At 35.5% G+C, this 24,890-nt stretch overlaps 1 protein-coding gene across 5 annotated transcripts in view; it reads left to right on the plus strand.

The window, feature by feature from the left end:
* LOC149796299 (ceramide phosphoethanolamine synthase-like) overlaps nucleotides 1-22,760 on the plus strand; it is a 99,186-nt gene extending 76,426 nt beyond the window's left edge. For all 5 annotated transcript variants that reach the window (XM_089960945.1, XM_089960943.1, XM_089960944.1 and 2 more), the window contains one exon: nucleotides 15,174-22,760. In XM_089960945.1, coding sequence (XP_089817071.1) covers nucleotides 15,174-15,200 — 27 coding nt within the window. In that variant the 3' untranslated portion in view covers nucleotides 15,201-22,760. The remainder of the gene's footprint in view (nucleotides 1-15,173) is intronic.
* Nucleotides 22,761-24,890: the final 2,130 nt, after the last annotated feature.

The following is a 24,890-nucleotide window of genomic DNA, read 5'->3' on the forward strand; positions in this document are numbered from 1 at the left end:
AGTGACCTCGAGGGTGAGTTTGATCAGTTTGTGAAACCCAACGGGGAGGTATACAGAACGGCGGCATTACATCACGAAATGAAAAAACTCGCAGAAAAATATCATGCGACGAACACTGATACGTTACTGACGCAGTGTTTTACTGTCCCGGGTGTTGTCACGCATATAGCCCGAGAACGAAATTCATGGAGACCAACCCCGAAGAGTTTTCTCGAGGATATTCAACAGAGCTGTATCGAATACGGGCACGGTGGTTTGTGGAATACCCAGTATGATCACCGCGATATGATATCCGTGGATATGACGGCGTGTTATCCAGGAAGTTTTCTTGGGCGGGGAGAATGTAGTGAGTATTTTAAACGGTTTGGTCATATTACAAGCTCGATGACAAGAGTTGCCATAAACGGCCATTGCCTGATTTTGACCTGACCGGGGTTGCTTGTGTGTCGTCGTTTAAACTCGCTACGGGTTTACATCCTGTGTGTTATGCTTGGTTTGGTAAACATTTCGTTGAGAAGCGATGGGCCCCAATAGTGTTATTGCGATACATGCTTGACAGTCAAATACTGCTGTTGCTGACGGTCAGTACCGCGATTATATGCTATGATCGTCAAACTGAAGTTTGGTTGCCAACTCCGCAAGTCACCGTAGAAATTGAAAATTTCCGAGAATATCCAGAATCGTTTATCGACACTATCATCGAAAGAACTCCCCGAACTGATGAAAGCACCGCAAAAGATCTAGGACGAAGAATAATAGGAAAATTTACTCAAGGTGGAGCGTATGATCATAAACTACATCATAGTCGATTAATCATGGACGAGGCCGAATTGGATCTTATTGTCGCTGATGCCGCCACGAATAATACGTTTTGTACCCGCGAAGATGTGTTTCTGTCAAACGGGGAAAAATTAGGAACTGTTTTTAGTTATATCGACGGAGAATCATCTCAGTACACACATTTGAGATCTTCGATGCTAGCTTATGTATCAATAAACCTATTGTCGATGATTAATAGGTTTCCCGTTGACGCAGTGAGAGTTGCAACGGATTCATTCTATATCGATAAAAAACACTTAGCGGCGTTGAATAAGGTTATACCGAATGATCCATCGTGGGGTTCATGGAGAATAAAAAATGAAATGTTGCATGGATATTGTGAATCGGCTGATGTTGAAATCGAGGATGAATATCGCGGCGCAGAAATATCTGGGAAATTTTCAATTTCTACGACAACTTCGCTGCCGCCGGTGCACGATCCTGTTGTGAGACATAGAACAGTTTATCTCAACGGGGCTGGTGGTTCCGGTAAGACAACTCGCGCGATAGAATTATTTAGAAACTCTGACATGATTGTGCTAACACCCACACATAGACTTGCCAGGGAGATGCGACAACGGGATGTTAACGCGTGTACGTATCACAGTTTTTTCAAATACAGCGGCGGCACATGGACTCCTACGCGAATGGGAACGAAGTATATCCCTGGAATAATAATCTGGGATGAGATAGACACTGTGCCATTGGATACATTAAAACAGTTTCTGGATTGGTTGCTAAAGAAAAATACCGCAGTTGTTATGTGCGGCGATCATGGTCAACCACCGCCATTTACAGGTGAATCTCCACACACGTGGCTGAAAACTTTTGTAGATTATTATGAGGAAATAACTAACGATGTTAGAGCACTCGATGAAACGCTGAAAGAGTTTAAGGCGTTGATCAGGCTACAAACCAATAAAGTCCAGTGTGTGATAATGCGTGAAATAATTCCAGAGACGGAGCTGAGCGACTTTTGGGAAACGTGGAAACCAAGTGATCTCATAGTGGCAAGTAGAAAGATAGTCAGGGACACACTTCAGCAGCGGTTATTTCAGTTACATCAGAAGAAATTTCCAATGCTGGTAGTGCCATTGTGTTATAGACCAGCTGATACGCGATTGCAGAATACCGACGTTGATATACCTGGGAGATCGGAAAAACAGAATTTAGTATTAAATGATATTGTCACAGTTGATATTGATGTTGTTGAACAGGCACTAAAAATGAGCAAATCCCCGTGGACGCTAGGATACGCTATGACCATCCACAGTTCGCAGGGACTAACTATTTCAGATACAACAGTTTGGATTGTTGATGATCGCATCGAGTGGTCAAATTTAGTTTATTTAGCCGTGTCAAGAGTAAGAAGGATAGGTCAGTTACGAAGAATTGTATTAGATGATGTTATCAACGACAGCATCAACAGCTCAATCGCTGATGATACAATAAGAAAGAAATTAGCCGGTTACAAACAGAGCGACAAAAAAAATGGCAACGAGTTTGATCTCGACGAAACATTTATTATACAATTACAACAACAGCAGAATAATCACTGCGCGAGTTGTAATTGTTTATTGCTGTGGCAGTATTCGAAAAATAATCCAAGGCAATTTACCGTAGATAGAATAGATAGTAATCGCGGTCATACGCGTGAAAATGTAATGCTGACCTGTCTTGAGTGTAATCGACGCAGAGGTGTTGCTGCAGTTATTTAAGTGATCGAGGTGGTAATTGTGTATCCGTGGGAATCACCTGAAGTTGCTCGCGTGTGAACCCACGCTGAGGAGCAGTTGAATCTAATCTGTAGATTGCGTTTCTCCCAGTTGATCTGGTTATGCTAGATATCTTATGTGTTGTAACGCTCCATATAGGATCAGTTGCCCTTTTTTTTCCTCCTTCGAGTTCGCCGGGTTCGTATAAATACCTAACGGTGACATTACCCAGTAGTGGGGACGCTAGCGTCGTTGGCTGCGTTGAAACACGTTCACTGACGCGGGGTATATATTTTTTTGTGATTGCATTTACAGGTCTCATGTTTGTTGTTCTGGTAATTTCATTATTCAGTGCGGCTATCACGTTTGGCAGTCTTGCAACCCATTCACGAGATCTCGTATCGTAAATGAATTCCCTCGCGTACTGGTATCCGAATAATCTCTCAGCGAGTGTTCTATTAAATCGCTCAACAATTGCCTGATCCCGATGAATTTCAGTATGTCCTCGTCGTATGGTAACGTTATGCTGCTTTGTCAGTGATAACACCGCACCCTGAAATTCCTTGCCAGGATCAACTTGTAATAATCGTGGCCAGTTTAGAGGTCCTCGTTGATAAATTCGTTTAAACGCAGAGGCGACTTCGGACGCTGTTTTAGTCGCTAACGGTTCTGCTTCTTTGTATCTACTGGCAACATCAACTACTGTTAGCGCGTATTTGTATATTTTTCTACGGACAGTATCATGAGGCAGGAATAGTATGTCAGCCTGATGAACTTCATTGGGGGTACTAACATCAAAATGTGCAAAGTTGATTTGTCGAGGTGGTGGTAAGTAGATTTGCCATATTGCTTGTTTTGACAGCCATTTTTTGGCAGCCTCGCGTGTTACTGATGCCGCGTTGGCGAGTTTATTAATTGCTGCATTACCTCTCCAGTATCCGGCCGGGGAATAATAAATCGCTTCCATTGGAAATGCTTGCATTTCTATTAATTATCCAGCGCCTAATGCTAATTTAGATTTCATCGCTGATCTTATTAACCAATTAGCGAGTGACTCCTTAAATGATTTATTTTTTATGGCGCTTAGTGCATGAATTAATTTCACATCCGCGATATGCCTGTCTTGCAGATCTTTACTTCGATAAGCAACATCATGCATGTGACACGCTGCGTCGATAGCGTTTATCGGATACTCTCCCGGTTTTGGTTTAGATTGTTCATCAAGTCTGATATCTAGTCGTGTCCCTGGACCGCAGTAATTGTATCCTGGGAGATGTTTTTCTCCGGGATATTTAGCCCAAGGGGTACCTGGAAGTCGTCCGAGGGTTGCTGCGATGTCACCTCCGCTAACTTTGTCAGGCTTTTTTTTTGAAATCTAAATTTTTTTGTGCCACATCGCGCACACTTACCAGAAAGTGCTTGTCTGTTATTTTTTGTTGTAATGGTTGTTAGATCATTCGTAGGGGTTTGTGCCTTACACTTCACACAATATAGATCCATAATTATTATTCCTTATATACAAATGGAGATCACTGATTTTTCTGCGACGCGAAGGAAAGAACCAGTCAAGCATAATTCCGTGCTACCAAATTCTATCAGAATGATCATCATAGGACCGTCAGGATCAGGTAAAACACAGCTGTTGCTGAACATGATAATGAAGTGGATGAAATGGGACAAACTATACTTGATAGCTCCGTCTGTGGATGATCAACGTTGTTATGATGTTATAAAAGATTTTAATGAGAGTGCAAAAGCGCTGAGTGAAGACGGCGAGGATGTTGTTGAATTTATAACTGATATTGAAGAAGCTCCGTCCGTGGAAGACCTTAACGGGGAAATAAATAACCTAGTAGTGTATGATGATGTGATGCTGGACAAGCAAAAAAATCCTGCAAGAATATTTTCACGAGGTCGTCATAAAAACACCGATGTCATTTATGTTACTCAACGTTACACACAAATACCAAAAGTAATCAGGGATAACTGTAATCTTCTTGCTGTGTTTAATGGAGTTGATGTTCATACGCTGAGAAATATTCATCAAACCTGGTGTAGCGGCGATATGGATATTAATAAGTTTAAGAATTTCTTTAGTCGCGCTCAAAGAAACCAGCACGGATTTGTGACAATAAATTTACACGACCCGCGTACACGATACCGCGTTGGCCTTGATACACTATTTGCGACATAAAAATGTTTTCTTAGGAATCGAAGATTCCCATGGAAACTCATTTCGTAGAGCAGCAGGGGGGGCGCAAACTACACCTGATTTTTCGATGATACCTCACCGTGGAAATTATGTCGGATACGAGTCGGATTTATTGAAGTAACTCGCGTTATATCAGCGGAAATACAAAGCATTTCTGGAAATGCGAAGCATTTCTCAAGGACATTTTTTTTGGTCTCGTTTTCTGAATAGAAGGGTTTATTTCGTCGAAATAAGCCCTCTATCGAATAGTTTCCGTGGGGAGGGCTTATTGTGCAAAAAGCTTTTGGTCTGTTCGCCCCCTCTGCTGCTCAGGCATTTGTGTTTATGCAAATTAATTTAATGATTATTTACAGGACTTACAATTAGTTTTAGATTTTGAAAATGCTGATGATATTAGAGACAAGATATTAGATTAAGTTTCTCTAATTAGCAAGAGTATCTCATATATAGATTTTAAAGAAATAGATATTTTATGCTTAAACTCTGACAATCCTTGCCAACCTTTACACTTGAACTACATTTATTTAACATTTATATTTTGAGGGAGAGGTTGAAAGTGAGTGTGAGTCTGATCAGATATGTAGCAATCATATATGTTTTCAAATCAACTTCTAGACAACTCATTAGTGAGATATCAAATGTTTAGTTAAATGTAGGAAACACAGATCTATGTACCAGAAACAATTCAAGCCAGTTACAGAAATACGATATCAGGATGTCTCCTGTGAAGTCCTCTCTAGGCTGATATATATACCAGAGGCAGCACTGGTTAGGGGAGCTTTTGAACCTGAATTAAAGAAATATATAACATAGATGTTTGTTTGTTGGCTCTACCAGCTAATTCCCCAATGTAGCTGCCACCTACCCCCCAAGTCAGCTACAACAGTATTTTCAACTTTTGTATTGTATCTAACTCACAAAAGTCACAGTATTGTCAACCATTGTACTGTATCTCACAAAAGTCGAGTACTGTCAGGAATATCATACCAAACACAATATAGAATTTTAATTTGTGGAAAAGGTTTGAGAATTTTAGTGAAACTGGTCAGGTTTGAAAATTCTATATTCTTAAAACTGAGCTTGAGATAATATTTTGACCAATCACAGAGATACTACTTTCAATGGCTGAGTTTGTGATTTTATTTTGACCAATCACAGAGATACTACTTTCAATGGCTGTGTTTGGGATTTTATTTTGACCAATCAGAGAGATGCTACTTTTAATGGCTGAGTTTGGAATTTTATTTTGACCAATCATAGAGATACTACTTTCAATGGCTGAGTTTGGGATTTTATTTTGACCAATCACAGAGATTCTATTTTCAATGATCCTTTCTAATTGGCTGATAGTAGAACTCAATTTCATATTTAACCTCAGTTTTGTAAGCAGGCCATGTTATTTACATACAGTCATAATTAGAAAGAGCATTCTAATATAGACCATAATATGCCAGCAAATTGTCTGATGTTAGATCTAGATCTCTGTATTAGTAGTTGACTGTGTGTTGCATACATCAAATAAAGTAAACAATGAGAATGTAGAATTATTACATGTATACACAGATTTGATGGCTCATGTGGGCTCCACATGGATGTAAATAGGTATGTGCTAATCATATATTGACTGGCCCAGTAATAGGGGAACTCAGCTGGCATGCAATCTAACCAGAACTATGCACATGTACACTGTATATTATATAGTGCTCAGTGCTCATTGAAAAGTCTTACAGAAAGTGCACCAATAAATGTGTAATTCAATTGTGTTGTTCAAAATGTGATTTTCTGTTTCAGTCTGGCTAAGACCTGAGTCCTGGTTGATAAAAATGTAGACTCACCCATGTTATTAAACAGTGCGCTGTCACATTGATGTAGTACTGTGGTAGTTGTAAATGAGCAAATGACCACCATAAGAAATATATGTATATCCCAGTCTAATCCTGGTGTCCATCTTTCGTTCTATATGTCCTTCTGCCTGGCATTCATTGGCACAAATAGTCCTGAAAACCTAAAGAAGTACATTTTGACAGAACATGTTGGTCCTGCAGTTATTGCCAGTTTAGCTTAATACAGTGTATGACAAAATCTTGTTATTGCAACTAGTCCTGCAGTATTTACTACAATGTATGAGAGAATCTTGTTGTTACAACTAGTCCTGCAGTATTTACTACAGTGTATGAGAGAATCTTGTTACTGCAACAAGTCCTGCAGTATTTACTACAGTGTATGAGAGAATCTTGTTATCACAACTAGTCCTGCAGTATTTACTACAGTGTATGAGAGAATCTTGTAATTGCAACTAGTCCTGCAGTGTTTATTATAGTGTATGACTGAATCTTGTTATTGCAACTAGTCCTGCAGTATTTACTACAGTGTATGAGAGAATCTTGTTATCACAACTAGTCCTGCAGTATTTACTACAGTGTATGAGAGAATCGTGTTATTACAACTAGTCCTGCAGTATTTAAGACAGTGTACGACAGAATCTTGTAACCACCACTTAGTCCTGCAGTATTTAATACAGTATGAGAGAATCTTGTTCCTGCAACTAGTCTTGCAGTGTTTGATGGATTGCCATGGAACTTTGATAAATTGAATCATTAAATGCCTATTGATATTTCACTGCAAAGTTTGTTAGCATTATTGCCCTTTTTGTTTTGTAGCTGAATGCAGTGTATGATACAATCTTGTTTGTGCAACTAGCCCCACAGATTTCAATGGAATGCCATGCAACTTGGTAATATTATAATTGTTGTGGGCATAAAGCCTTTTTCAGCACATGCTAGGCTATACATGGTGGCCCATGTAACTGGTTGAGGAAGAACCTAGTAAAGCCCAGAGAAGACATACTGACCCATGGGTAGTTACTGGCAAGCTTTCTCACATACCCACTTAGGCTGAACCAAAGACTAGAACCCACATGGACGAAGGTGAGATGGCAGTGATCCGTAACGGAGAGTGCTTTAGACCACTCAGGGCCCCCTTATGGCATTATGGTGTATTGTAAATGTTGGGATGATGGTCATATCCTGAAGATGTACATGCTGACAAATCATGTTGCTCTCACAAGTTATGTTAGAGTTATTTCCCTTTATTGTTGTATATCTTAATGAAGTGTGTGGTACAATCTCATTAGCACATCTGGTCCATCATGGGGTAGGGGTGGGATGCAGGAGAGGTGAGGGCATAATTTGCCATTCCCTAGTTTAAACTGAGATGTCTGTTTTGCATAACCAAGGCAAGGTTAATTGATTGGTAATGATGAACTAAGGCAGGGTTCATTGATTGGTAATGATGAACCAAGGTGGGGTTCATTGATTGGTAATGATGAACCAAGGTGGGGTTCATTGATTGGTAATGAGGAACTAAGGCAGGGTTCATTGATTGGTAATGATGAACCAAGGTGAGCTTCATTGATTGGTAATGATGAGCCAAGGTGAGCTTCATTGATTGGTAATGATGAACCAAGGAGAGATTGAGAGGTTCCATAATTGGTAAGAATGAACAATGGAGAAATTCTCTGATTGATAAGGATGAACCAAAGAGAGGTTCCTTGATTGGTAAGGATGAACCAAAGAGAGGTTCCTTGATTGGTGGGGATGAACCAAAGAGAGGTTCCTTGATTGGTGGGGATGAACCAAAGAGAGGTTCCAAGATTGGTGGGGATGAACCAAAGAAAGGTTCCTTGATTGGTGGGGATGAACCAAAGAGAGGTTCCTTAATTGGTGGGGATGAACCAAAGAGAGGTTCCTTGATTGGTAAGGATGAACCAAAGAGAGGTTCCTTGATTGGTGGGGATGAACCAAAGAGAGGTTCCTTGATTGGTGGGGATGAACCAAAGAGAGGTTCCTTGATTGGTGGGGATGAACCAAAGAGAGGTTCCTTGATTGGTAAGGATGAACCATGGATTGAATTAAGGGTTCATTTCATTTCTAGATCTAGCAGGCATCATTTTTAAAATTACTAAATTTGTAGTGATGTCTTAGTGACTATCACGTAAAAGTGAGTGGGAAGGGGAATTTACTTTAAATCAGGAAATTGTCTTTGCTTTTGCATCAAGATAAATATTTTTCCAGATATTTTAGCTGATATGATGAGGTTCTTTTTTCTATAAATCAGAGCAATAATATTTTAATATAAAACAAGAAAAACCCACAATTCAGTAACAAAAATATAATATTTGCACACCCTCCTATTGGTTTGTACCTCCCTACAGATTTAAAAAACAAAACCCTCAGGGATATAAAAAACCACAGGGAAACTTCATAAGTTTATTCATCAATTAATAATTGCTAACCTAATTGTCACCAGGGGATCATCATACCATTAGTCTATTGTTATTTTGAACCAACAATAAGCTCTCAATGTCATCAAGCAGACAGACTGCTTACTGACCTTTTCCAGTATTTTGCAATGTCTGGTTTAAATATTTCATCAACAGTTTGAGCAAATAAACATGAAGGAACTGTTTTATACATGTGTTTGGAAAGATGTTGTTCCTTAATTTACAGAATTATTGAGATCAACAGAGAAAATGAATATATAAATATATATGAATAGTTGGTTCAATATTGTGTGCCATTTTAGTTTATAATTTGGTATATTCTTAATCTGGAATTAAACATAGTAAATTGCATTCCTATATTCCAACAATTCCTTCTCACAGGTTTTTTAAAAATTACATTCCTATATTCCAACAATTCCCTCTCACAGGGTTTTGTAAAATACATTCCCATATTCCAAAAATTACCTTTCATGGGGTTTTGTAAATTACATTCCTATGTTCCAACATTTCCCTCTCACAGGGTTTTGTAAATTACATTCCTATATTCCAACAATTCCCTCTCACAGTATTTTGTAAATTACATTCCTATATTCCAACAATTCCCTCTCATAGGGTTTTGCAAATTACTTTCCTGTATTCCAACAATTCCCTCTCACAGGGTTTTGTAAATTACATTCCTATATTCCAACAATTCCCTCTCACAGTATTTTGTAAATTACATTCCTGTATTCCAACAATTCCCTCTCACAGGGTTTTGTAAATTACATTCCTATATTCCAACAATTCCCTCTCACAGTATTTTGTAAATTACATTCCTATATTCCAACAATTTCCTCTCACAGGGTTTTGCAAATTACATTCCTATATTCCACAGTTCCCTCTCACAGGGTTTTGTAAATTACATTCCTATATTCCAACGATTCCCTCTCACAGGGTTTTGCAAATTACATTCCTATATTCCAACAATTCCCTCTCACAGGGTTTTGTAAATTACATTCCTATGTTCCAACAATTCCCTCTCACAGGGTTTTGTAAATTAAATTACATTCCTATATTCCAACAATTCCCTCTCACAGGGTTTTGTAAGTTACATTCCTATGTTCCAACAATTCCCTCTCACGGGGTTTTGTAAATTACATTCCTATATTCCAACAATTCCCTCTCACAGGGTTTTTATAAATTACATTCCTATATTCCAACAATTACCTCTCACAGGGTTTTATAAATTACATTCCTATATTCCAACGATTCCCTCTCACATGGTTTTGTAAATTACATTCCTATATTCCAACGATTCCCTCTCACAGGGTTTTGTAAATTACATTCCTATGTTCCAACAATTCCCTCTCACAGGGTTTTGTAAATTACATTCCTATTTTCCAACAATTCTCTCTCACAGGGTTTTGTAAATTAAATTACATTCCCATATTCCAACAATTCCCTCTCACAGGGTTTTGTAAATTACATTCCTATGTTCCAACAATTCCCTCTCACAGGGTTTTGTAAATTACATTCCTATATTCCAACAATTCCCTCTCACAGGGTTTTTATAAATTACATTCCTATATTCCAACAATTCCCTGTCACAAGGTTTTGTAAATTACATTCCTATATTCCAACAATTCCCTCTCACAGGGTTTTGTAAATTACATTCCTGTATTCCAACAATTACCTCTTACAGGGTTTTGTAATCAATGTATTCATCCCACACGACAATGATGTCTCCCTAATCTAAAAGGAATTGATTGATGAGATCTATAGTATTGAAAATCAGCTGATAGTCTGATTTTCTTCAAATGTATTGATAGAGTATGGACCTAATTTTACCTTGTTATTATGTTGAATAAAGAATACAACTATAATAACCACTAAATTAGGACATTCATAGCTTAGTGTGGAGCATAAATCCATGGAAACGGCTTCCATATTAATGAGATTCCAAAAAGAAGTCATATAGATGAGAGCATTGAAAATCAGTTTGATAGAAAAAGCAATGAAATTAAGCCATGATATATTTTTTCCATCTGAGTGCATGACCAGCATCAAGGATTATTGATCTGATCAAACTGAAAACAGATTCCAATATACACCATCTTGATAAATCCCGATCTATATGAAGTTAAATACATGCATGGTCTAGTTGGTTCTACGCTGCTGGAACATACAATATGGCCATTGACTCTAAAGATAGGAAACACTTTGAACAACTTGTTCTCAAAACTGCTTAAAATAATTTGACAGAGAACATACGAAGGTCTTTAACATTTGTACAGATGATGATGATCTGTCATCAAAGATGGCCACTATTACTAAAAATAGAAAAAGATACTTAAAATGACTCCTTTACCAAAACTAGTCAGCAAAATTTGAAAATGTTTGGTAGAAAACATGCTGGCATTAAGGGCTTTCAAACTATACACAAACTTCTGATTCGCTATCAAATTTTGCCATCATATTATTTTAGTAAATTGTTGTTTTAAAAATATAACGAATTTAGTAACAATTTTTGCTCCCTAATAAATTGTCAGTAATATTTCAACAAAGAAAAGAATTGATGAATGAGATCCACTATATTGAAAATCTGTTGACAGTATGTAGCTTGAGATCCACTATATTGAAAATCTGTTGACAGTATGTAGCTTGAGATTCACTATATTGAAAATCTGTTGACAGTATGTAGCTTGAGATCCACTATATTGAAAATCTGTTGACAGTATGTAGCTTGAGATCCACTATACTAAAAATCTGTTGACAGTATGTAGCTTGAGATCCACTATATTGAAAACCTGTTGACAGTATGTAGCTTGAGATCCACTATATTGAAAACCTGTTGACAGTATGTAGCTTGAGATTAACTATATTGAAAATCTGTTGACAGTATGTAGCTTGAGATCCACTATATTGAAAATCTGTTGACAGTATGTAGCTTGAGATCCACTATACTGAAAATCTGTTGACAGTATGTAGCTTGAGATCCACTATATTGAAAATCTGTTGACAGTATGTAGCTTGAGATCCACTATACTGAAAATCTGTTGACAGTATGTAGCTTGAGATCCACTATACTGAAAACCTGTTGACAGTATGTAGCTTGAGATCCACTATACTGAAAATCTGTTGACAGTATGTAGCTTGAGATCCACTATACTGAAAATCTGTTGACAGTATGTAGCTTGAGATCCACTATACTGAAAATCTGTTGACAGTATGTAGCTTGAGATCCACTATATTGAAAACCTGTTGACAGTATGTAGCTTGAGATCCACTATATTGAAAACCTGTTGACAGTATGTAGCTTGAGATCCACTATATTGAAAACCTGTTGACAGTATGTAGCTTTCTTAAAAATTATTGTTGGAGTTTGGATCTGATTTTACATTGTTATGATGTATAATAAAAAATAAAACAGTAATTAAACCAACCCCAAATTATGAAATTTATAACTTAGAGTCAAGCATAAATCCATGGAAATGAAGATCTGTATTGCTTTCCATATTAATGACGTTCCAGAAGCAAGCCATATAGAAGGGAGCCATGGAAATCAATTTGATAGAAAAGAAGATGAAATTAATTTCTTTTTCCATCTGACTGCATGACCAGTGTTATTTAATGCTCAAGGATTATTGATTGGATCAAACAGATTCCAATACACACCATCTTGATGAATCAAACAGATTCCAATACACACCATCTTGATGCATCCCCTTGTGTGTGAAGTTGATTGAAAAATTTGTTCCATTATAAACTAATTTAATATATCTTGATGACAATAATGTTATAATACCTCTGGAAGAGCTTTTATGAAGATTAGCACTTCATACATACATACATACGTACCTACACACACACAGACACACACACACACACACACACACACACACACACACACACACACACACACACACACACACACACACACACATGATCCACCATCATATATTGCTACCGCTACTAAAAATAAACAATATTTACAGAACTTATGAAATAAAACTGTTTAACTAAATTTAACAAGCTTTGATAAAAAAAATTGTCATGGTATAGAGGTTTTTCAGTACTGTCATGGTATAGAGGTTTTCAGTATTGTCATGGTATAGAGGTTTTTCAGTATTATCATGGTATAGAGGTTTTTCAGTATTGTCATGGTATAGAGGTTTTTCAGTATTGGACAAATGTTGCCATAAAGTATGGATCAGGCTATAACAGCCCGAGAAACCTTGAAATAACTATTTTCATATTGCATGCAATCAATAGCATTGAAATAACTGTTTTCATATTGTATGCAATCAATAGCATTGAAATAACTGTTTTCATATTGTCTGCAATCAATTGCATTGAAATAACTCTTTTCGTATTGTATGCAATCAATAGCATTGAAATAACTATTTTCATATTGTACAAATAACTGTTTTCATATTGTATGCAATAAATAGCATTGAAATAACTGTTTTCATATTGTATGCAATCAACAGCATTGAAATAACTGTTTTTGTATTGTATGCAATCAATTGCATTGAAATAACTCTTTTCGTATTGTATGCAATCAATAGCATTGAAATAACTATTTTCATATTGTAGAAATAACTGTTTTCATATTGTATGCAATCAATAGCATTGGGATAACTGTTTTTCTATTGTATGCAATCAATAGCATTGAAATAACTGTTTTGGGATTGTATACAATCAATAGCAATGAAATAACTATTTTTATATTGTAGAACTAACTGTTTTCATATTGTATGCAATCAATAGCATTGAAATAACTGTTTTTGTGTTATAAGCAATCAATAGCATTGAAACAACTGTTTTCATATTGTATGGAATCAATAGCATTGAAATAACTGTTTTCATTTTGTATGCAATCAATTATTGCATTGAAATAACTGTTTTTGTATTGTATGCAATCGTTAACATTGAAATAACTGTTTTCATATTGTATGCAATCAATAGCATTGAAATAACTGTTTTCATTTTGTATGCAATCAATTATTGCATTGAAATAACTGTTTTCATATTGCATGCAATCATTAACATTGAAATAACTGTTTTCATTTTGTATGCAATCAATAGCATTGAAATAACTGTTTTTGTATTGTATGCAATCAATTGCATTGAAATAACTCTTTTCGCATTGTATGCAATCAATAGCATTGAAATAACTGTTTTTGTAATGTATGCAATCAATAGCATTGAAATAACTGTTTTCATATTGTATGCAATCAATAGCATTGAAATAACTCTTTTCGTATTGTATGCAATCATTAACATTGAAATAACTATTTTCATATTGTATGCAATCAATAACATTGAAATAACTGTTTTCATATAGTATGCAATCAATAGCATTGAAATAACTGTTTTCATATTGTAATCGATCAATAGCATTGAAATAACTGTTTTCATATTGTATGCAATCAATACCATTGTAAGAAATGTCAACAGAAAGCATTCTATAGATCCAGATGTCTTGACCAACTTCTCTTGCATTTGGCCTGATGAGTGATCTTGGGTCAACTTGGGCCTCATGTTGAGTGCAAGTGTCTCCGTCCTAACATGCCACTTGGAAGCAATGGGACTGTGGAAATGTGCCAAGAACATCATGATTTTCTTAGAACTTACACCCATTTGGAGCCGTTCTTTTAATCATTGAAGAATGGACTTCAAATCATACTATTCTAATTAGTAAATTATTAAATATGAAACAATTTGACACATTTATAACACAAAATTGTTATAATTTACTTATTTGCAAAACAAAACTTTATACAATGTTACAATTTTTTGGTAAAAGTGAATAAGGACTTTTATTACTTTATTGGCAGTGCTAATTCCTAAAAGTACTGTGCTGATGTGAAAATAGTTTGATTTACATTCTAGAATTTAAACCACATTTGAATCAGGGCATTCTTTTTTAAACTGGAGTACAGGTATATGTTGATTCCTATCCCCACACAGTTTAATTTTAACAGTAATCTAGTACTTAGAATAATCATGATAAAATATGGATTGCTATTGATCAAGTTTAATCAACAAGTTATTTATTCTTTACAAATGCATCATTATGGGTCTTTTCTTAGAATATCATATATTTTATATTAAGATAATTAGCAAAAAGAATTTAAGTTTTAAGATTTTGTATATATTTCAGATACGTCATATCTTGAGAATCGATTGAAAGCATGGAAAGAAAAACTACCAGCCACTTCACTAGACAGGTGCACAGCAGCTCCATCATCCCTGATTTCACATCAAAACCATTCTATGGCAAGGATTCCTGATTTCACATCAAAACCTTTCTATGGCAAGGATCCTCGATTTCACATCAAAACCATTCTATGGCAAGGATTCCTGATTTCACATCAAAACCATTCTATGGCAAGGAAATCTAATTTCACATCAAAACCATTCTATGGCAAGGATCCCTGATTTCACATCAAGACCATTCTATGGCAAGGATCCCTGATTTCACATCAAAACCATTCTATGGCAAGGATTCCTGATTTCACATCAAAACCATTCTATGGCAAGGATTCCTGATTTCACATCAAAACCATTCTATGGCAAGGATCCCTGATTACACATCAAAACCATTCTATGGCAAGGATTCCTGATTTCACATCAAAACCATTCTATGGCACAGATCCCTGATTTCACATCAAAACCATTCTATGGCAAGGATTCCTGATTTCACATCAAAACCATTCTATGGCAAGGATCCCTGATTTCACATCAAAACCATTCTATGGCAAGGATCCCTGATTTCACATCAAAACCATTCTATGGCAAGGATCCCTGATTTCACATCAAAACCATTCTATGGCAAGGATTCCTGATTTCACATCAAAACCATTCTATGGCAAGAATCCCTGATTTCACATCAAAACCATTCTATGGCAAGGATCCCTGATTTCACATCAAAACCATTCTGTGGTGTTTTCTTAGGTATAATGTGCACCTAGTTGTGAAAGACACAGCCTTTTTTGCTACCGAATCATAGCATAATCCAGGATATTCCAACCTCACATAATCCAGGATATTCCAACCTAGCATAATCCAGGATATTCCAACCTAGCATAATCCAGGATATTCCAGCCTTGCATAATCCAGGATATTCCAGCCTAGCATAATCCAGGATATTCCAACGTAGCATAATCAAGGATCTGCCCACCTAGCATAATCCAGGATATTCCAACCTAGCATAATCCAGGATATTCCAACCTAGCATAATCCAGGATATTCCAGCCTAGCATAATCCAGGATATTCCAACCTAGCATAATCCAGGATATTCCAACCTAGTATAATCCAGGATCTGCCAACCTAGCATAACCCAGGATATTCTTCTAGATTCATTGGTAATTTCAAATTAAGAACATAGATCATTTATCTGCTCATGTATTATAGGACATCATTATGTTTATGTATTATAGAACATCACATCTGGGTATATACTGTCTGTATGGTTGGTTCTGCTCTTGTATTACAGGACACCAGATCTAGGTCTATAATATCCATGGTTGGTTCTATTCATGTATTTTATGACACCAGATCTAGGTTCATTAATGTCCATGGTTGGTTTTATCTATAATGTTCATGGTTGGTTCTATCTATAATGTCCATCATTGGTTCTATCTATTATGTCCATGGTTGGTTCTATCTATAATGTCCATGGTTGGTTATATCTATTATGTCCATGGTTGGTTCTATCTATAATGTCCATGGTTGGTTCTATCTATAATGTCCATGGTTGGTTCTATCTATAATGTCCATGGTTGGTTCTGTCTATAATGTCCATGGTTGGTTATATCTATAATGTCCATGGTTGGTTCTGTCTATAATGTCCATGGTTGGTTCTATCTATAATGTCCATGGTTGGTTATATCTATAATGTCCATGGTTGGTTCTATCTATAATGTCCATGGTTGAATATATCTATAATGTCCATGGTTGGTTATATCTATAATGTCATTGGTTGATTCTGTCTATAATGTCTATGGTTGGTTCTATCTATTATGTCCACGGTTGGTTCTATCTATAATGTCCATGGTTGGTTCTATCTATAATGTCCATGGTTGGTTCTATCTACAATGTCCATGGTTGGTTATATCTATTATGTCCATGGTTGGTTATATCTATAATGTCCATGGTTGGTTATATCTATAATGTCATTGGTTGATTCTATCTATAATGTCATTGGTTGATTCTATCTATAATGTCTATGGTTGGTTATATTTATTATGTCCATGGTTGGTTCTATCTATTATGTCCACGGTTGGTTCTATCTATAATGTCCATGGTTGGTTCTATCTATAATGTCCATGGTTGGTTCTATCTACAATGTCCATGGTTGGTTATATCTATTATGTCCATGGTTGGTTATATCTATTATGTCCATGGTTGATTCTATCTATAATGTCCATGGTTGATTCTCTCTATAATGTCCATGGTTGGTTATATCTATAATGTCCATGGTTGGTTATATCTATAATGTCCATGGTTGATTCTCTCTATAATGTCCATGGTTAGTTATATCTATAATGTCCATGGTTTGTTCTATCTATAATGTCTATGGTTGGTTCTATTCGTGCATTCGAAGAGGACATCAGACCATGTCCATGGTTTGTTCTATCTATTATGTCCATGGTTGGTTCTATCTATAATGTCCATGGTTGGTTATATCTATAATGTCCATGGTTGATTCTATCTATAATGTCCATGGTTAGTTCTTTTTATAATGTCCATGGTTGGTTCTATCTATAATGTCCATGGTTGGTTATATCTATTATGTCCATGGTTGGTTATATTTATTATGTCCATGGTTGGTTATATCTATAATGTCCATGGTTGGTTCTATCTATAATGTCCATGGTTGGTTATATCTATTATGTCCATGGTTGGTTATATCTATAATGTCCATGGTTGATTCTATCTATAATGTCCATGGTTGGTTCTATCTACAATGTTCATGGTTGGTTATATCTATTATGTCCATGGTTGGTTATATCTATTATGTCCATGGTTGATTCTATCTATAATGTCCATGGTTGATTCTCTCTATAATGTCCATGGTTGGTTATATCTATAATGTCCATGGTTGGTTATATCTATAATGTCCATGGTTTGTTCTATCTATAATGTCTATGGTTGGTTCTATTCGTGCATTCGAAGAGGACATCAGACCATGTCCATGGTTTGTTCTATCTATTATGCCCATGGTTGGTTCTATCTATAATGTCCATTGTTGGTTATATCTATAATGTCCATGGTTGATTCTATCTATAATGTCCATGGTTAGTTCTTTCTATAATGTCCATGGTTGGTTCTATCTATAATGTCCATGGTTGGTTATATCTATTATGTCCATGGTTGGTTATATCTATAATGTCCATGGTTGGTTATATCTATTATGTCCATGGTTGGTTATATTTATTATGTCCATGGTTGGTTATATCTATAATGTCCATGGTTGGTTATATTTATTATGTCCATGGTTGGTTCTATCTATAATGTCCATGGTTGGTTATATCTATTATGTCCATGGTTGGTTATATCTATAATGTCCATGGTTGATTCTATCTATAATGTCCATGGTTGGTTCTATCTACAATGTCCATGGTTGGTTATATCTATTATGTCCATGGTTGGTTCTATCTATAATGTCCATGGTTGGTTCTATCTATAATGTCCATGGTTGATTCTATCTATAATGCCCATGGTTGGTTCTATCTATAATGTCCATGGTTGGTTATATCTATAATGTCATTGGTTGATTCTATCTATAATGCCTATGGTTGGTTCTATTCATGCATTAGAAGAGGACATCCGACCTGGATCTCTACAGATCATGGCTGGTTCAAGTGCGTATGGTACACTGGTAAATAGAGTATTGATGAATAAATTAGTCCTGTAATCATGTCCTGTATGAATAAAATGGATGTACGGGCAGAGTGATGACAATAAATTTAGGAATAGTGTGAAAAACCAAACTTTGAAGGGACAAGCTGCTTATTATGTAAATTTTCTTTTTTGTTTTTAAATTTGTTTTTTCAGTTTTGGTTGCAAGACAACTTTTTAATTAATTACTGCATTCAGAGATGAATTCAGATTTGATTTACAAGGTTTCATTTTTCTTACAAGATTATTCCTTTGGTCTTAAATAGCCATCTTTTCTGTTTTTCACTTATTAAAAGTGTTCCATTCCAACTGGAAAAGGAAGCAGGGGTTAGACAAACTCCTTAACCAGTTGGTTAGGGATTGTCAAACCCCTCAACCTCCCTCTGGATTTTCTACTGTTAAAGTATCTTATCTGAATCAATAATGATATTTATAGATACAGTTTTGTCTTAGACATTGTTAGTAATGAAATAAAATATGTTGACAGTATTAAAGTATGTTGAAAAAAACATGGAAACCCATTAAGTTAAGATGGCTTTGTTGTTAAGGCATTGGACTCCTGACAGAAGTGAGTGGTTTGATTCCTATCATCAGATTAGCCCAAATCTACTCATTTGCTTTGTCTTTGGGCATTTCCTTTTACTGTATTTGCCTTTCTATGATATAACCTTCAAAGTTTTGCTTTGCCATAAACGACTTAGACATGACCAGTCTATAAGTAAGATTAAAAGGGACACAAAATCTGTCCTTATGAATATGTACACTTTCTAAGAGTTAAAAAGATATGAAAGTTAGTTGCTGTTGTTGTAGTAGGGTTTAACGCCATTTTTCAGCACATGATAGGCTATACATGGCGGCCAGTATTAATGGTGGAGGAAGAACCCCGGAAAGAACCACCGACCTATGAGAAGCTACTGGCAAGCTTTCTCACATACCCACATTAGCTGAATCCGAGACTCGAACCCACGCAGACAGAGGTGAGATGGCAGTGATCCATAATGGAGAGCACTTTAGACCACTTGGTCACTTGGGGCCCCTTGAAAGTTAGTAAAATTGACCATAAATAAAGTTCTTAAATTACAAGCAGGTTCCCTTTATAAAGGTAAAAAAAAGATAATAATTTAAAATTAGCAGAAAAGACATGTAAAAAAAAGTTCTTAATTTACAAGAACAGTGCCTCTTCTATTGATGTATCTGCTAAGTTAGATTTCATTGTACATCAAATACCTATGTAATTATTATTGATTTAATTTGGGATTTATATCATAAGAACACCATAAAAATGACAAAATTCTCCTCACCTCTGTCTGCATGGGTTCGAGTCTAGGATTCGGCCAATGTGGGTATGTGACAAAGCTTGTCAGTAGCTGCCCGTGGGTTGGTGGTTCTTTCTGGGGTTTTCCTGGGTTCTTCCTTCACCATTAATACTGGCTGCCTAGCATTTCAGGCTTCATAATATCTCCTCTCTCTCTCTCTCTCTCTCTCGCACACAGACACACACACACACATACACATGTATGCATTCACATAACACTTACCTATACAAGACACAGAGGGAGAGATAATATTACCAGAAGCATGGGTAAAATATTTTCTTCCCTTCTTCTCAATAATAGGCCTTAATCTTTTGATGGGCATCAATACCAGGCCTTAATCTTTTGATGGTCATCAATACTAGGCCTTAATCTTTTGATGGACATCAATACTAGGCCTTAATCTTTTGATGGGCATCAATACTAGGCCTTAATCTTTTGATGGACATCAATACTAGACCTTAATCTTTTGATGGGCATCAATACTAGACCTTAATCTTTTGATGGGCATCAATACTAGATCTTAATCTTTTGATGGTCATCAATACTAGACCTTAATCTTTTGATGGGCATCAATACTAGACCTTAATCTTTTGATGGGCATCAATACTAGACCTTAATCTTTTGATGGGCATCAATACTAGACCTTAATCTTTTGATGGGCATCAATACTAGACCTTAATCTTTTGATGGGCATCAATACTAGACCTTAGTCTTTTGATGGGTATCAATACTAGGCCTTAATCTTTTGATGGGCATCAATACTAGGCCTTAATCTTTTGATGGGCATCAATACTAGGCCTTAATATTTTAATGGACATCAATACTAGGCCTTAATCTTTTAGTAACTAATCAAATTACTACTTCCTTATTTTTTAAACTGCAAAATGTCATTTGGAACTCTCCCTAGCCTGAATGACAGTCCTTATCAGAGCTAAAAATAAATTGATCTGGAATTCAATTTTTCACAAGAACAAAAATTTCTATTAGCACCTGACAGAACTCCATTATTTATGACATCTCAGTTTTAATCATTGCTTGTCATATCTCAATTATGATTGACATCTCAGTTTTAATAATTGCTTGTCTCATATTTAATCAGCTCTTGTCAGATCTCCAGTATGTTGGATATCTTGGTTTTAATCATTGCCAGTCAGGTCTCCATTATTTTGTGCATCTCATTTTTAATGAGATTATAAAATTCTCATGTTCCTACTTAGACTCTGAGATCTGATTGGCTCATATTTTAGTACTGATCTGTCGGATGTCAAAAGTGTGAGATTTAGTTTTCTGAAGAAGTCATACTGTATTGGTAGTGTCATATATTTTTATATACCATGATTGACATGTGGTACTTCAACTATCTTTGTATGTGTACATGTGTTTGCCAGCCTGTGTATTGTTGATCACATATATTTATCAAAGTGTTTGTAAATAATAATGAACAAATAAAGTTAGGATCATGTGTAATTTGATATTCGTATCTCTAACTTTGTTAAATATAAAATTATGATTATAACTAATTTTAATTATGTAATTTTAAGTTTGCTAAATGAAATTTCTTTATTAGGATTGCAAGTAAATTGCTTATGGATTAACAAATTGTTTTGTTGGATTCCTTATATCTATTATTTACTGACATAATCTTTAAATTGTTTACGGGTAACTGTTAGTATTTGTAGTTAGCAAATTAAGTAGGAAGTGTAAATGACCGTGACCCCATAAAAGTAATAGGCTGCATTTGCTGTCTTTATTTTTTCTCAGGATTTTTATTTTGATAGTATGATTTCATTCTTCTCAGATGAAAACATATACGTTATTGATGGTACTATTTATTTCTGTCTTTACCAATTTACATGAACTTACTGGAGTTCTTTTTGGAACAAAGCAAATAAAAGACATGTATACTGATCAAAGTCCAGTCAATATTGTGAATGAATCTGAGGTAATTGAGTTATTATTTATTTAAAAAATCCTTTGTTAATATAATAAATATCCATGTATAATACTTTTTCCTCTGAAATGACACATTTCCACCACAATATTTTGGAACTTTAACAACATATTTATACCTTTCAGTTGAGACCTTTAGTAGATATTTAACAAATTGTTATGCTACTTTTTGCAGATGAGATTACTTTTGTTAAGACAATTATTTAATTCATTGATTTATTGAATTATTAATTATTTATTTTATTATCAGTTTATAAGATGTATTATTTTATTTTCCATTCAGAGTTTTATTTGTATCAGATACATTGCATAAAGATTTATCCATTTGGACTATGATTTTTTAAAAGAGAGATTGAATTATTAATTTTAAATACAAAGTGGTATATTTAGATTTCATGTTTAAGGTATTGATTTCTATTTGCTGTGTCATATTTATCTCAAGAAAAAAGACTGAAGAAAATATACTACATTGAAATGTATTACTAACATATTTGTCTCATTTATTTACTTCTTGAATATATATTCTCAGTTTTAAGAGTTCATGTCAAATCACATTTGAATAAAGTGGATAATTTTATGAGTGTTATGGTGGGTAAATTCAGTTTGGTAGAAAGGTTGACATTTGTAAATTTCGTTTGATTATGTCATATTTTCACTTCAGGCTTCATAAATTCTCCTCCTTCTCTCTCTTTCTCTCTCTCTCTCTCTCTCTCTCTCTCTCTCACACACACACACACACACACACTCACACGTGTATGCATTCACATAAAACTTACCTATACAAGAGACAGAGGGAGAGATAATATTACCAGAAGCATGGGTAAAATATTTGTCTTCCCTTATTTCTTTTCTCCTTTCTTTGTGTAACATAGGCATGTGATTGAGTGAATTAAGTTATGATGTCTATCTCTCAATTTAGCTGTCTGTTTCTGTTCACAATTTCATTTATGTACAGTACCTTAAGTTCTCCATCATCACAAAATTTGCTATCATTTTGGGGTGGAGAAGAAACCTACTGACTTTGACCTCATAAGGTCAAGGTCACATGGGCTGAACGAGAAGAGTCATTTTATTGACAATATCTTGACTAGTGACTTGATCAAACTTTGCAAATGGGTTGCATTTAACATAAGAAAGAAACCTTTTGAGTTTTGGGCCAAAGAGTCAAAGGTTACGGTCATGATGATTCTAAGACGATAAATGACATCTCCTGTTCATAAGCTTTGTTTCATGGTTATCATTCTAGACAAGGAAGATACACATTCACTTTGGGATCAAAGTCAAGGTCAGGTGGATTATGGAAGAAAACTATTTCCATAAAACTACTTTGCGTCTGCGCCACATTCCTTGACTTAAAGGGACTTAAAGGAGGAAGACAACCTCCATAATATAACTCAAGTCCTAAGCCACCAACAGTGACCAAACTTTGTGATGGCTTGCCTTTGAAACAAGAAAAGCATGTATTTATGCTGGTTTGCATTTGAGACAAGAAAAGCATGTATTTATGCTGGTTTGCATTTGAGACAAGAAAAGCATGTATTTATGCTGGTTTGCATTTGAGACAAGAAAAGCATGTATTTATGCTGGTTTGCATTTGAGACAAGAAAAGCATGTATTTATGCTGGTTTGCATTTGAGACAAGAAAAGCATGTATTTATGCTGGTTTGCATTTGAGACAAGAAAAGCATGTATTTATGCTGGTTTGCATTTGAGACAAGAAAAGCATGTATTTATGCTGGTTTGCATTTGAGACAAGAAAAGCATGTATTTATGCTGGTTTGCATTTGAGACAAGAAAAGCATGTATTTATGCTGGTTTGCATTTGAGACAAGAAAAGCATGTATTTATGCTGGTTTGCATTTGAGACAAGAAAAGCATGTATTTATGCTGGTTTGCATTTGAGACAAGAAAAGCATGTATTTATGCTGGTTTGCATTTGAGACAAGAAAAGCATGTATTTATGCTGGTTTGCATTTGAGACAAGAAAAGCATGTATTTATGCTGGTTTGCATTTGAGACAAGAAAAGCATGTATTTATGCTGGTTTGCATTTGAGACAAGAAAAGCATGTATTTATGCTGGTTTGCATTTGAGACAAGAAAAGCATGTATTTATGCTGGTTTGCATTTGAGACAAGAAAAGCATGTATTTATGCTGGTTTGTTCTACCAATATGTCAAGTGCTCTAAGACTGAAAGAAGAAACAGGCGTGTGTCTATTACCCTGAGTAATTTTTGTTTGTCTGGCTTGCACATATCACATGGAAGACACATGTTGATTCCTGATTCAAAAGGTCACAGGTCATGATCATAATGACTCCAGTAAGACATTTCTGTTTGATATATCCAGTCCTAGATTCGTTAGTAGTTTGCATTTTGACGTCCTTTATTGGCTGTCTTGCAAGTGAGGCAACGAAGAAACCTAATGAGTTTAAAGGCAAGATGCCATAAATCTAAGTCACACTGACTCAAACTCTAAAATATTTCCAGATCAAAATTTAAGTTCAACAGCACATTCTTTGATCAAACTGTTTTAATTGCTGTCAGTTAAATTTATACATTTCAAAATTTAATAAAACTTTCTGAATTGCTTGCACTTGGTGTAGTGAAGAAACTAGATATATTATGATCTATTTTTCATTTTCAAGCTGTTTCTGATGGAAAGTTCTAAGTAAGTGATACAACTCTGCCTTCTTAAATTAAGTAAGAG

Source organism: Sinohyriopsis cumingii, chromosome 6 (genome assembly GCF_028554795.1).
Source record: "Sinohyriopsis cumingii isolate HCF-2022 chromosome 6, ASM2855479v2, whole genome shotgun sequence".
NCBI lineage: Eukaryota > Metazoa > Mollusca > Bivalvia > Unionida > Unionidae > Sinohyriopsis > Sinohyriopsis cumingii.